Source organism: Nicotiana sylvestris, chromosome 6 (genome assembly GCF_000393655.2).
Source record: "Nicotiana sylvestris chromosome 6, ASM39365v2, whole genome shotgun sequence".
Classification (NCBI taxonomy): domain Eukaryota; kingdom Viridiplantae; phylum Streptophyta; class Magnoliopsida; order Solanales; family Solanaceae; genus Nicotiana; species Nicotiana sylvestris.
In genome coordinates this window covers 211352707-211367671 of record NC_091062.1, presented here as the reverse complement: position 1 = coordinate 211367671, position 14965 = coordinate 211352707, and the positions used below count along the sequence as shown (strand labels likewise).

At 36.1% G+C, this 14965-nt stretch overlaps 1 protein-coding gene across 3 annotated transcripts; it reads right to left on the bottom strand.

The window, feature by feature from the left end:
* Window positions 1–2465: 2465 nt before the first annotated feature.
* LOC104214498 (probable serine/threonine-protein kinase At1g09600) lies at window positions 2466–7931 on the bottom strand. Of its 3 annotated transcripts, none has more exons than XM_009764167.2 (8): window positions 6982–7931; window positions 6506–6790; window positions 5997–6314; window positions 5565–5792; window positions 4571–4671; window positions 3906–4008; window positions 3491–3805; window positions 2466–3009 (listed from the first exon to the last, which is right to left on the bottom strand). In XM_009764167.2, exons 1-8 carry the CDS (start codon window positions 7471–7473, stop codon window positions 2857–2859), a joined length of 1995 nt encoding a protein of 664 aa, XP_009762469.1. In that variant the 5' UTR covers window positions 7474–7931; the 3' UTR covers window positions 2466–2856. The 3 variants fall into 3 exon arrangements, with proteins under 3 accessions (XP_009762469.1, XP_009762470.1, XP_009762471.1); XM_009764168.2 differs by having other exon boundaries at window positions 3491–3799; XM_009764169.2 differs by having other exon boundaries at window positions 7025–7142.
* Window positions 7932–14965: the final 7034 nt, after the last annotated feature.

The following is a 14965-nucleotide window of genomic DNA, read 5'->3' as shown; positions in this document are numbered from 1 at the left end:
AATAGTCCCTATAGTATGCTAAAGTGGCGCATATTTGGTCTAATACAATAAAACTGAGTAAAAGTAGAGGGAAAAAGTGTTTGTTACCGTTGCAGATGTCAAAACATTTACTCTGGCAAATAGATGTGGTATTCCGGTTGAATTCTGTGTGATGAAATAATTGAGATGGTAAATTGTTTCATAATTTATAATAGAAAAAATTTATCGTGTAACTAACTTAGAGGGTGTTTCGATTGGCTTATTTTAAATGATTATTACTCCCTGGTTCATAATAAGTGACCAATTTGCTTTTGACACGCCCATTAAAAAAATACTAAATTCTATAAAAAAAAAATACCTAGTATGACAAAACTACCCTTAATCAAAAATTTAATGTGAGGAGTAAGAAAACTTTTTAGGGATATGTACATAGGGGTAATTTTGGTAAAAACAAATTGAATTCTTTCTTGATTATACAAATAGACACTTATTTTGGATCAAACTAAAAAAGCAAATTGGTCACTTATTGTGAACAGGAATTAGTAGCTTTTAAGCATTTTTTAAATTTGTGTGGTGTTTGGCAATGATAAAAAGTGCTTAAAGCATTTACTTTTAGGCATAAAAAGTACAAAAATAAGCCAAAAGTTAAAAGCTACTTTTAGCTTACGACTTTTAACTTAAAAGTTACTCCCTCCGTTCCAATTTATGTGAATCTGTTTGACTAGGCACGGGATTTAAGAAAAAATGAAGACTTTTAGAATTCGTGGTCCTAAACAAGTCAAAAATGGGCCAGAGTATTTGTGTGGTTATAAAAGCTTCTCCTAAAATTATAAGTTTAAGCTAAATTGTTACCAACTGATATAACGAGGCAGAACATGTTCCTTCTTTAGAAGGATAGATTATTATCAGTTATCACCCATCCTAATATGTGAAGTTCTAAACCACTCCTGGCCATTGATCAGCCAAGGAGAAGGAAAATCTGAAGGAAAAAAAAAAGATCTTTGCTAATTAAGAATGATTTAGCAAATTACAAATAAAGGAAAATATAGTAACTTTCTTCATTAATTTTAAGTGAAGGTGTTTAACTAGTCATGGTATTTAAGAAGAAAAAAGAAAAACTTTTAAAACTTATATTAAACTTGTTATGACATTTTTGCGACTATAAAATCGGGTCATTGAGCGTGAAATGAAAATTTTAAAGTTAGATTATTTTTAAGTTAATAAAAAAAAGGCGTCATTCTTTTTTGAACAATTATGAAATAGTGTTATATAAAATGAAACATAATAAGGAGTAAAAACATTCATCGTGTTATATAAAATGAAACATAATAAGGAGTAAAATCAGAGGACTAGGATGATACGCAAGTAGTACAGACATTATTTATAATAGGCAAAATACATAAGTTGTCACTTGACCTATGGTCCAAATTCCTGTTACACACTTTCTAGGAACGAATATTACTTTACACACCTAACCTTTCCAAAGTGTATCTAATGCACACCACTTTTCTTAGCTGGCGCGCGTATTTTACACAAAAAAGAGGCAAGTGAATGTAAAACTTTCGGGTCTAAACCATTATCTAAATGCCACATGTCCCAGCCTTTGTTATTTTTTTCTTTTCTATTTTTAGTTATTTCATCTCCAAATAATCTGCTAGTTATTTTTAGCAGATCGAAAAATATTTAAACTTGAAGGAGATGGCTAATTAATTTGAAACTTGGACCTAGCTCTAAAACTATTTTTGTATTTCAGAGTATAATTAATGGAGATGACAAAGTAGGTGTCCAAGGGAAGAAGAAAACGGGTGGGGGTGTGTGGAAAAAAGACCAAATTATTTGGCTCATGAAATAACTAAAAATAGAAAAGAAAAAAATAACAAAGGCCGGACATGTGGCATTTAGATATCCACACGACTATGAGATTATATGCCCTCGTGAGACATTGCCGGCAGCTACACCATGAATCCTCTACATGAGGCTGTCATCATAACGCAATGTGAGGCGCAGAGGAGTGATTATATAGCCAAGGCATATAGGTAACAATACCGGTGCTATTGTCCCCCTTATTTGTACTGTTCCTAATTGTTGTATTTTCTGTTATTTTCTTTTTTTAATTAATAAAAAAAAATAGCCCTAGGCGTTTGCCTAGCGGATTGCTAAATAAAAAAAAAATGTGGCATTTAGATAATGGTTTAGACCCGAAAGTTTTACATTCACTAGCCTCTTTTTTGTGTAAAATACGCGCGCGCCAGCTAAGAAAAGTGGTGTGCATTAGATACACTTTGGAAAGATTGGGTGTGTAAAGTAATATTCGTTCCTAGAAAGCGTGTAACAGGGATTTGGGCTATAAGTCAGGTGGCAACTTATGTATTTAGCCTCTATAATAAGCAATAGTAGCGAATCTGAATATCAAATAGTGATATGTAATGAAAATTATGCAGTACGTAGTAGTAATAATTAGAGTAAGAGTAGCCTGACAACATTGGTTCAACTATACTAATTCTGATCCATCCTCTGAATAAATTAAAAAGGAATTAGTTCCCCTCTACAACACTATCCTGAACAAACTACTGAGATTCAGTTCTCTAGATATTAAAGAATAAATGGATTTACATTGTAAACAGAGACATGTAACTAGGAACAAGCAAATTCTTCAAACTATACGAAGCAAATTTCCCACCTTAAAAGATAAAATGTCACTTACTCGATAATGAACATTAACTTCAAGGTTTCACAACTTCTTCCTTGGAGAAAATGGAAGAACCTTTACTCCTGAAATGGACAATAGATTATAGATGTATCTCCTCTTAGGCCCTGTACAAATGTGGATTTCATGTGCAGAAAACCGAATTACATCCTTCCTCCAGAGAAGAGCAATCAGTTGTTTTTGCTCCTCGTCTTGTCTTGACGCGCTTTCCTAACTGCTTCTTGAATTTGTCTCTCATGTTCCTTTAACATGTCCTCCATACTTCCCCCTGCTGGTACTAGTAGTCCAGATAGGATTCTTCTACTTCTCTTTGGCACATAAACCTAAAACATGGTGGCAAGATAAACTCAAGAAAGCTCAGAAAGAGGAGGAAATGTTCAAACTATCCAAAAAGCACATGCAAAAACAAGAAGTTAGTTATCAAATCAATTTCTGCTCAAATAATCCAAAGCTAACTTTTCAGCTCATGAACAGCAAGTGGATCTTGGACGACTTAATCAGTAGGCCTAAGGACATCTTATACCTCTGTGTGTGTTTGTATTGTGTGGAATCAGTTAATATTTTTTATTTAACTACGGGAAATGATTCAATTTCTTCTAAAAGAACCTAAGCTGATACCACCTAGCTAAACTGTCTAAACGGATGCTTGACGACTTGATTATTAGACCTGGGGACCTATAGCACGTGTGTGTTTATGTCTGTTAGATCAGTTGACTGATGTTTGAATAGTCAGTAAGGAAACAAATAACTCTGGGTTTAAAAGCATGCTAATATAATAGGCACTTGTTGATCTTAGGATCTCACCGTGGAATCCCCAAAAGATGACCTATCATCTCTCCTTGTACGAATGCTTGAAAACTCTCCTGCAACTCGAGGCTTGTGAGAACCCTGCCTTAGAAGCTCTACACCATGTTGGGAAGCGGCATATGCTCGTTCAATGCCACTTGAATCCTCCTTTCCTTTGTTAGACCACGTGTAACCAGCTATATTAGGATGGATCACTGAATTAGAATGAGTGAGGCCGTTCCTGTATCTCAGTACTGGTGGCTCTATAGGGAAACCAGTTCCACTGTCCTCTAGAGGATTGTATTTCACACTGATGCTTTTTCTAGGCTGTCCCTGCAATTATTTGCATTAGCCATTGGTGCAACAGCAGGGATCTTGAGCAAGAAAATCTAAAGATTCAGTAAAAGTATTGGATAATTAGAATAAATAAAACCTGGCCGTGAGCATTGAGTTTTGTTGTCGGTTCTTCCTTTGATTGTCTCGGGGACTTCTTTGTTAATTCGCCTCCATGCCCTTTTACGGTCTTAGCCTTTCGCCTGGGATTAAGGGGTATAATGTAATTGTGAGACTATATGAAGGAACTGCAAAGTTTGGTTATAAGAAAGTTGCACTTTCTTTGGAGAACATGATAGTAAAAAGTATATAGGCCAAAGCTTGGGTACAAAGTTGCATGTCTCTCTTAATTTTGGTCAGAGTAGGAATCAGTACTTAAACCACTGAAGGCTTGTTTTCTCTGCACTTTCTGTTGGTAGAGTTGATTAATATATATTACTCCTAATTAGTCATTTCATACTCCAGGCAGCCCGAGAAAGAGCCATTTCTAATGAAGAAGATTGACATCAAAATTAGGTTTGCATTATTTTGTTACTGTCACTAATCTCTAACAAAAAGCTAGAGATAAAAGTATTGAGAAAAAATAAGCGACAACTTTAAATTAAAATTGAGTAGCATAAGATTAAAGGAAGTAGTACAATTATATAACTGCAATGAGGGGTCAGTACTAATATTAAGAAGGAGAGGGATCAAAGTAAAATTATTGTTGGATTTGGAAGCATAACCGAGCAGTAAAAATGAATATATGCAACTAGTATGGCATACCTTCTTGCTTCGTGATCTCGAACCTTAGCATCATATTCCTTGCTTGGAGGATATTTTGGTAAACTATATGGATCACAAGGTAGGGGCTTTGTTTTGAAGAACTGAAAAGTGAAACAAAGAAGAACGATGTAAAGCATTTCTTATGGTTAGTGAAATTTGTAGGAGACCAGCAACTTATTCTAATAGATAGAACAATGATATCCAAAAATGAAAAACAAAACAAAGGATCTGCTCATATCTGTATCAATGGCTGGCAGGCCACATAAGGTCATTCTAAATGGTGTAGCTTGACGAACAAACATTGTCGTGCTAGGACAAGTTTGAGGATATGAATAGTTTTTTTAATGAAATTTCTTCTATAGAATGTAAATATAGATGCTTAACAAAAGGGTTGATCAGAAGTTGTGATAAACTTCTCTTTGATATTTCACATCAAACAAGAAAGGCAAGCCACATAAGGTCATCGCAAAATGCATAGCTTCAAAACAAACAATGACGTATTTGAACAGATTTTATGTTTATATGAAAATATCCTCTCTTAAGTTCTTCACTGAAGGATTGTCCACATTCTCAAGTGGAAACAAATTTTCTAATGAAATTGCACCTATGAATATGTAAACAGAAAATATCCAATTAATTATAGATGCATTGGCCTCGCTGGACAAAAAGGATTGATCGGATTGAGACTAAAAGCAGTTTTAATGACAAAACTTGGAAATACTTTTTTAGACTCTTCAAATCAGATAAGAAAATTCCACTTTCCAGTGGTTTGTCAACTAATGGTACCGCTTCACACGCATGCAGAAAAATAGCCCCCTATCAGGATACGAGGAACGTAGATGACAGCAAAGAATCATATAAGCTGCCTAAGTTCTTCACACTATACTGCTGAAAGAGTTAGCTTCTGCAGATCAGTGATAATCTATTTGGCGGCATCCACTGCTTTTGAGAACAAAGACATAGTTCGGCAAAGGAGAGGCAAGTTTGACATTACCTCACTGTTGAGTGCAGACGAAGCAGTGCCACGCTTTTCTGGTTCTATTGACAGTAGGACATCAACAAGGGCCAAAGCTGACGGAGGAAGGTCCTTGAATGTATCAGCTATACAGCGCTTGTATGGGTTCTGTGGCTTAAAACTAGTAGCATGTGGAAGTTTTGATTTCCTCCAATACTCTTCAGAAGGTGAACCACAAAGTTTGAAAATCTTATGCATTTGCTCCACCTAGTAATTGTTTCAACTCTCTCAGTTAGTAAATGCATGAAGAAACAGGTGCTAATTCGTCATAAGATGAACAAATGTTACAAAATCGCTAGGGGATTGATAGTTCTACATTGCTTGCAGATAGTTAATGTAATCGCCTGTTGTAATCCCTATGCTCTACCTATGAAGTGGAAGGAGTGAATTAAAGCCCTGAAATAGGAGTACCTCTGTTCTTCCCTGCATGATAGGCTTTCCAGTAAATAATTCAGCAAGGATGCAGCCAGCACTCCACATATCAATGGCTACTCCATATTCTGTTGCACCAAGCAAAAGCTCAGGAGCCCTATACCACAGAGTTACAACACGGCTTGTTAATGGCTGCTTTTGGTTGGGCTCAAAGGTCGTTGCCAGACCAAAGTCTCCAATCTTTAGAACACCATTATCACCAATAAGAAGATTTGAACCCTTGATGTCTCGATGAAGTACACCTCGACTGTGACAGTGTTCGAGTCCACGAAGCATTTGCTGTGCATAACATTTTATCTGAAATACAATTGAAAGCATGCAACATAAGGATATAAAGAATATGGACACTACTTAGTAACAAAAATGCACCAACCAAAATTGCGCCTGGTGGTGGGGAGAACTCCATTTAGAATGTTCCTTTTTTACGTTATATTTTTTATTTTTCAACTTGCACCAACATCATTCAAACCAAAAGAGGAAGTAAGTACCTGTGGTTCAGTGAATTTGATCCCAGGTGCTGCTGCAAGGCCAGCAAGATCGTGCTCCATGTATTCAAAGACGAGATATAAGCTGCCTGAAATCCTAGATGTGACCAAAGCCTCAAGTTTCATGACATTTGGATGGTCCAATCTACGCAAAATAAAAATCTCCCTTGCCATAAAGCGAACACTCTCCGGATCCATATTGACAAATTTTACTTTCTTCATTGCAACAATTTTATTGGTTTTAAGGTCACGGGCCTTGTAAACATTACTATATGTTCCTTGACCAATCTGCATTGGAAAATAAACGTTAGATCTATTAGGTGGATAATATCTTAGATAGTGGAAATTGGACAAACTATAGATTCCAAAGTCATGTGCCATGTGAAAAGTACAAAATCAGTGCAATGAAACTTAGAAGCAGTAAAGGTAGCAAAAATCTGATGGAAGAATGAGCAATTTAAAGATACTTTAGAACTGACTTTGTTCAATTTTTCAAATGATTCTGCACTTCGAGGAACCCACCCTTGAATAGCTTCTTGTGCCACCGAACTTAGCCATAACGGCCAACCTGCAGCGCTCAGTTCTCCCTTTGCACTATGAGGCATGCTTACAACGCGAGACGTTGATCGTTGCAGTCCAATATCCATCGTCGATTGCCTCTTAAGACGACCTTCCTTAGGCCTCTTTGCACTCCTAGTTTTCCCATTACCATCAACTTCTACTACAGGATCAGAAACAACATTGACTTCTGATGTCACATTGTGTTTTAAGTTCATAGGTTTTTCAATCTTAGGATTAACTATTTCTTTAATCTCCTCTCTAACTGATGGAGCAACCAACTGTACAGAAGATTTATCAACCTGTATTTCTTTTTCTTTTTCATGTTCAACAACATAATCATCTTTAGAAGAACCTTTTGAGCAAATGCAGCTCATAAGTCTGCAACAATATATTCTGTTAAATAGATGCATTTAAGCCCCAAATAATCAGCCACCAAAGACTCGAGCTTTCCACAATATCTTTCAGTAGTATCATATTCAGCTAACCAAATTGACATTTCATAACAGATTCTTGATTTTCCAGTTTTCTATTTCCATGTTACCAATTAAAACATATGCCTCAAGATCACAATTGTTCAGAAGAACCCAAAATTTCAAGAATGCCAACAACAAAAGAAGAATAAGAGATTAAAAAGAAATGAAAACCAATTTCCAGGACCTCAGGACATATATATCCTTTCCAAATTTAGTACATTAGAAATTCAAAAACCCAGACCAGAAATCCAGCATTGCAGCCAAACACAAAAATCAAGATTCCAGCATATGCAGATATACAGAAAAACAAAGAAATTATAATAAATATGTATGTAGATTGCTATGCTAGGTTGGATTAATGCAGGAAAGCTGGTCAAGGTGTACCAAAATGTGGGTATGGATTCTGGGCTTTAAAAAAAATTTGATTTTTTTAAAGAAAATTCAACTGTTTTATTACTTGCCATTATTTTCATTATCAAGAAAAAATTAAATTTTTTCATAAAATAAGAAAAAGATTTTATTTTTACCTTAATATTTTGAATATTCAAGATTATCATTCAAGAAATAATAGAGTTATCCATAGTATTGGGAACACCTAAAAATATGTCTAGCCATAGGTTATTAAGGTATTTTTCTTCTTTTGATTAAATAAATAAAAGAAGATATGTGGAGTCAGGGGCGGAGGTTTATTTATTAATATATATGTAAATAATCTGCAAAAGGAAATATAGTCTAAATATAATACATGGCACAACTTGATGTTAACAACTACTTTGGCCCATTGGTGAAGTAATCCAGTTTCTGCTTGTGGTGAGGCGTTCGACTTCCCACGGTGAAAACAGCTTTATTCTTAATATTCTTTAGTATTCTTCTGGAAATTTATTGAAAGAAGCAGCGTCCTATGGATTCGAATGGATAATGAGCTATTGTGTAAATTTTTGTTGCCTTATATAGTTTTTTTTTGGGTAATATTTGTACTGAGTCTATTATGAGTACATTTTATAAAAATAAAAGTTCGTGGGGGAGAACTATACTACTATATTTGAATTGTGTTTTTCTAAAGTGTGATTTCATTTAAAGTAATCTCTTCGTTTGTACGTCTCTCTAAATTTCGACACCGCTTACAAAAAATTCTGCGTACGCCCCTGTGTGGAGTAGCTTCTTTTTTCCTTGTTTGAGCTTTTGCTTCACCTTTGATCTCTTTCTGTAATTCTGCATTTCCATTTTTGTATAGAAATTGAAATATACATTAGCAGTTGCAGAAAGAAGCACCATTTGAATTAGCTGTGCAACTCGTAGAGGGCGTTTGGACATAAGAATTTCCAAGAAAAAGTGGGGGGAAATTCAAGTTAAAAATTAAAGTTGTGTTTAGATATGAATAAAATTTGGGGTTGTTTTTAAATTTTTGTGAGTGATTTTAGTGAAGAATTTGAAAAATAGTTTTTTGGAGTTTTTAAAAATTTTCAAAATTCATCTTCAAGTTAAAATTAAAAATTTTATGACCAAATACTGATTTCGAAAAAAAAAGTGAAAAAACTCTTATGTCCAAACGGGCTCGTACACATGGGAGAAATTCAAAAATAGCCAGATTTACAAGTGGTCATTCAAAAATAGTCACAATTTCAAAAGTAATCGAAATTTTGCCACTTTTCATGTAAAGATAAATCAGAATGAAAACATTGTTCAAAATCCGGCAAATACTCTAGCATAATATAGTAGAATTCCAGTATAATATATCGGTCCAGCATAATATGTTGGAAGTTCATACATAGGTGCACTGATCTCCAGTATATTATGTTAGAACTTTCCGTGTTGCAGCAAAATAGTGGCTATTTTTTCAATGACTTTGCAAACGCTGGCTATTTTTTGAATGACTAGTCCGAAAATTGGCTAGCCCGTGCTATTTTTACCATACACATGCACAACAGTATAAGACGGGAGAAATTCAAAAATAGCTAGTTTTACAAGTGGTGATGGAAAAATAGCCACAATTTCAAAAGTAATCAAAATTTAGCCACTTTTCATATAAAGATAAATCTGAACGAAAACACTGTTCAAAATCCAAAAAGTATTCTAGCATAATATACTGGAACTCCAGTATATTATACTGGAACTCCAATATAGTTCTAGTATAGTTCCAGAATAATATATTAGAGTTCCAGCATAAGCATTTGCAAAGTCATCGAACATGAACTTCCAACATATTATGCTGGACCGCTATATTATATTGTAACTCCAGTATATTATGTTGGAACTCCAGTATATTATACTGGAACTATACTGGAGTTCTAGTATAATATACTAGAGTTCCAGTATATTATGTTGTAACTCTAGTATATTATACTGGAACTCTACTGGAGTTCCAGTATAATATAGCGGTCCAGCATAATATGTTGGAAGTTCATGTTTGATGACTTTACAAATGCTGGTTATTTTTCAATGACCAGTCCGAAAATTGGTTAGCTCGTGTTATTTTTACGTATAAGACTAGAGCTGAAATTTTCCTTTATGCCACGTGAAGTACATCTAGCTGCAAAATGTGGCTTTATTTGTAATTTTAAAAAAACAAAGATTTTGCTAGCTGAACTTTATTCAGAAATTTGTTGACCAGCCCAAATATGCAAACACATACTCCTTACCTTTAAAAAAATGACCTATTACTTATTGAGAAATCAAAAAAAAAATTGATTATTCTTTTTGTAAATAACTTTTAAATATTTTAAATTATTAGTTATTCTGACTTGTAGTATTTTTATATAGTTTTTAATATATAATTTTATTTCAAAAAATTTAAATAATTTATGTTTAATTCACATCGAAATTAACTTGACCCTCGTAATCCAAAAAAGTTCAAACAAATTAAAATATGATGTGAAATATAATTTACGTTTAATTGTGGTTAGTTACATTTAAATTGCATTTTGAAAATGCAACTTATAAATTTCTTTTCTGACATTTACTGTATAAATCAGACAACATAAATCTCAATTCTTATGTCAGAATAAGACATTCCTAATGCTAACAACAAAACAAACATAAATCAGCAAAATACTGTTGGGAATAAATCCCCCACAAAAATAATATTTACGGTAATAAAAGTGGAATACTAATGTAGCACCGAGATATGATAATCAACAAGAATAAAAGAGTAACGAAGACACAAAGATTTTTACGTAGAAAATCCTTCTGAATAAGGGAAAAAATCACGACCCCGAGAGGAGCAACTGATATCACTATAGCAAGGAATTTTACACTTTGTAGGCCCGAGTAAAATACTCCAAAGACCACTACAACACTCAAAAGAAATAACACTCTTTTGATATTCTCACCTCACTATAATATCGCTCACACTCTCTGTTTCTTCACAGACTATTTTCTTATACCCTGTCTGTGATACCTCACTCTTTCTTTCTCTCTTTGTTGGTGTGTTTGAAAGAAGTGAAAGAGCTCTCCTTTTATAGGAGAAAACACGTAGCCTCCAAGAATGCTACAGGAGGAGCTTCAATTCTCCTCCATTCATTTCCAAACTTGGGGCCAAAGTAATCATAGGCACATGCCTATTACAAATGGGATGGACCCTACAATCTCCCCCTCCAGTCCCATTCACTTGAAGGAGGTAATACCGGGGTTTCTAGTTTGAATGCATGCTAACAAGTTTTGCATAGCTCGAACTTGTCTCTTGGTACCACTTTGGTCAGCATATCCGAAGAATTCTCGCTTGTATGGATCTTCTTAACCTGCATATATCTATCCTCTATCTTTTCTCGAAATCCAGTGATATCTCATGTCGATATGCTTCATCCTTGCATGATACATGGTGTTTTTGCTCTAGTCTATTGCACTTCGACTGTCGCAATAGACTATATATTCCTTCTGGGGCAATCCAAGTTCTTGAAGAAACCGTTTCAGTCATACCATCTTCTTGCCAGCTTCAGTAGCGGCAATATACTTTGCTTTAGTTGTAGAGAGTGCGACACTCTTCTGCAACTTCGACTATCATGATATGGCTCCTCCTCAAAATGTGAACAGGTGTCCGGTAGTAGATTTACGATAATCAAGATCACCTGCCATACCAGCATCCGTGTAGCCCTTCAAGATTGGATCAGATCCTCCAAAACATAAGCAATCTCCTACAGTACCTCTTAGGTATCTGAATATCCACTTGACTGCTTCCCAATGTTCTTTTCCATGATTTTCAAGGAACCTGCTAACAACACCAATTGCATGAGCAATATCAGGTCTGGTGCATACCATTGCATACATCAAGCTTCCGACTGCTGAAGAATAAGGAACTCTGGCCATGTTCCCTTTCTCCTACACTGTTGTAGTACATATCTTCTGGGTCAACTTCAGATGATCGACAAGATGTGTGCTGACCGGCTTAGCACTTTTCATGTTGAAGCTTTCCAGCACACGTTCAATGTACTTCTCTTGAGATAGCTATAACTTTCTGCATGTTCGCTCTCAAACAATCTTCATCCCCAGAATTTGTTGTGTTGGGCTCAAGTCCTTCATATCAAATGACTTGGACAAATCTTTCTTCAACTTTGCAATCAGCTCCTTGTCTTGTCCTACAATCAACATGTCATCCACATACAATAACAATATAATAAAGTTGTTATCAGAAAATCTTTTGAAGTTTACACATGGATCAGAATAGGTCTTTATGTATGTTTGACTTTTCATGAATGAGTCAAACTTCATGTACCACTACCTTGGTGCTTGCTTCAACCCATAAAGACTCTTATTCAATTTGCATACCATGTGTTTCTTTCCAGCTACTTCAAATCCTTCTGGCTGCTCCATATAAATCTCCTCTTCCAATTCTCCATGAAAAAATGCAGTTTTCACATCTAACTGCTCCACTTCAAGATCTAGGCTAGCTGCAAAGCTTAAGATTGTATTAATAGAAGTTATTTTGACAACGGGTGAGAAACTTTCATCAAAATCAATACCTTTCTTTTGTTCGAAGCTTTTAACCACCAATCGAGTTTTGTATCTGACCAGCTTGTCACTTCCATCTTTCTTGAGTTTAAAGACCCACTTGAGTGGTCTTTTACCCTTTGGAAGTTCAACCAACTTGTACGTGCCATTTTTCTGTAGAGATGTTATCTCTTCTTACATAGCTTTCATCCACTGGTTCTTTTCTGGATGGGACAACACCTCCTTAAGACTTTCTGGCTCCCCCTCATCATTGATGACGACATACTCTGTGGAATGGTACCTGCATGATTCTACCCTTGGCCTTTTTGATCTCCTTAGAGGTTGAGGTTGTTCTTCTTCCTGAGTAGGGTACTCCACTTTCTCGGCATCATCATCAAGTTGCTCCTCCTGCTTAATAACCTCACCAGGTTGCTCCCCTTGCTCGGTAACCTCGTAGACCCTACTTTCTGCACTTGTGAGATTGTTAGAAGTAGAAAGAATAGTAACAAGGTTAGGGATTATGCCATTCTTGGCCTTCTCTAACTGATTATCTACAACTCCAACTTCACTTTCTCGGAAGATTACATCTCTACTTCTTATGACCTTTTTCTTTACAGGATCCCACAATCTGTATCCAAACTCTTCATCTCCATATCCGATGAATATTTAGGGAATGGATTTATCATCCAGCTTTGTTCTCTGATCCTTTAGTACATGTGCAAAAGTTCTGCAACCGAACACCTTCAGATGTGAGTAGGACACCTCCTTGTTGGTCCAAACTCTCTCTAGGATGTCACACTCTAATGGAACTGATGGACTCCTATTGATCAGGTAGCAGGCTGTCTGAACTACTTCACCCCAGAATGACTTAGGTAATTTAGCCATTCTGAGCATGCTTCTCACCTTCTCAACAATGGTGTGGTTTATCCTCTCGGCTACGCCATTATGCTGTGGGATTCCAGGAACTGTCTTTTCGTGTCTGATCCCGTGACTTGAACAACAATCTTCAAATTCCCTTGAATTGTACTCACCTCCATTGTCACTTTGGAGACACTTTAGCTTTCGACCTGTCTCATTTTCCACCAGAGCATGAAACTTCTGAAAAACTTGAAACACCTGATCATTGGTTTTAAAGATATAAACCCACAATTTATGTGAAGCATAATCAATAAAATTAACAAAATATTTGTTACCGCCCATCAATTCAATATCCATTAGACCACAAATATCAGAATATACTAAGTCAAGAATATTCAATACTAGGAACCACAAGTGACGGGTCTCCCATGAATTTCTTCAACATGGACACATGAAACACTGGGTGTACAGCAGCTAGTTCTTGTGGCAATTCTAACTCATAAGCCATTTGTTCGATCCTTCGCAGGATTCTATATGGACCAATATAGCGAGGACTGAGTTTCCCCTTCTTCCCAAATCTCATAACACCTTTCATGGGCGATACTTTCAGAAACACCCAATCATCAACTTGGAACTCTAATTCTCTATGTCGCACGTCCAAATAGGATTTTTGGCAACTTTGAGTCGTCTTCAAATACCTTTGTATCAAGTTGACTTTCTCCATAGCCTGATAGACCAAATCGGGTCCTAACAACTTCGCTTCTACGACTTTGAACCAACCAATTGGTGATCTACACCTTCGCCCATACAGAGCTTCGTACCGTGCCATCTTGATACTAGAGTGATAGCTGTTATTATAAGCAAACTCAATGAGAGGTAGATGATCGTCCCAATTTCCTTTAAAATCAATAACACACACCCTCAACATATCCTCAAGAGTCTGAATGGTATGTTCCACCTGGCCATCTGTCTGAGGATGAAAGGCGGTGCTAAGGTTCACCCTTGTGCCCAATGCCTCCTGAAAGGATTTCCAAAAGTTTGTTGTGAACTGAGCACCACGATCTGAGATAATGGACAAAGGAGTCCCATGTAATCGGACAATTTCTTTGATATACAGCTTGGCATAATCCTCGGCCGAATCTGTAGTCTTCACTGGCAAGAAGTGAGCTGACTTGGTAAGTCGGTCTACAATCACCCAAATCGAATCATGCTTCCGGAACGAGTGAGGTAGACCTGTTATAAAGTCCATGTTTATCATCTCCCATTTCCAAATGGGAATTTCTATATTCTGAGTTAAACCGCCTGGTCTCTAGTGTTCGACTTTCACCTGCTGACAATTTGGACACTTAGCCACGAAGTCTGCTATATTTTTTTTCATATCGTTCTACCAATAAACCTCCTTAAGATCATGATACACCTTTGTGGAACCTGGGTGAATAGAATACCTGGAATTGTGGGCTTCTGACATAACCCACTCTCTGAGCCCATCTACGTCTAGAGCGCATAGTCTGCCTCTGTATCTCAAAGTGCCATCATCTCCCCCTTGTTCAAAAGCCATAGTCTTGTGATTGTGAATTCCTTCCTTCAGTTGCAATAAGTAGGGATCACTGAACTGTTTTTCTTTTACTTCAGCTACTAAGGAGGATTC

Bases quoted from the DNA above. Each gene is read 5' to 3' on its own strand.
- LOC104214498 (XM_009764167.2), bottom strand. From the start codon at position 7,473: ATGCATCTATTTAACAGAATATATTGTTGCAGACTTATGAGCTGCATT. The intron at 5,793-5,996 runs GTACTCCTATTT...AACAATTACTAG, and splicing joins TCATGCAGGGAAGAACAGAG to GTGGAGCAAATGCATAAGAT. The intron at 3,010-3,490 runs GTGAGATCCTAA...ACCATGTTTTAG, and splicing joins CATCTTTTGGGGATTCCACG to GTTTATGTGCCAAAGAGAAG.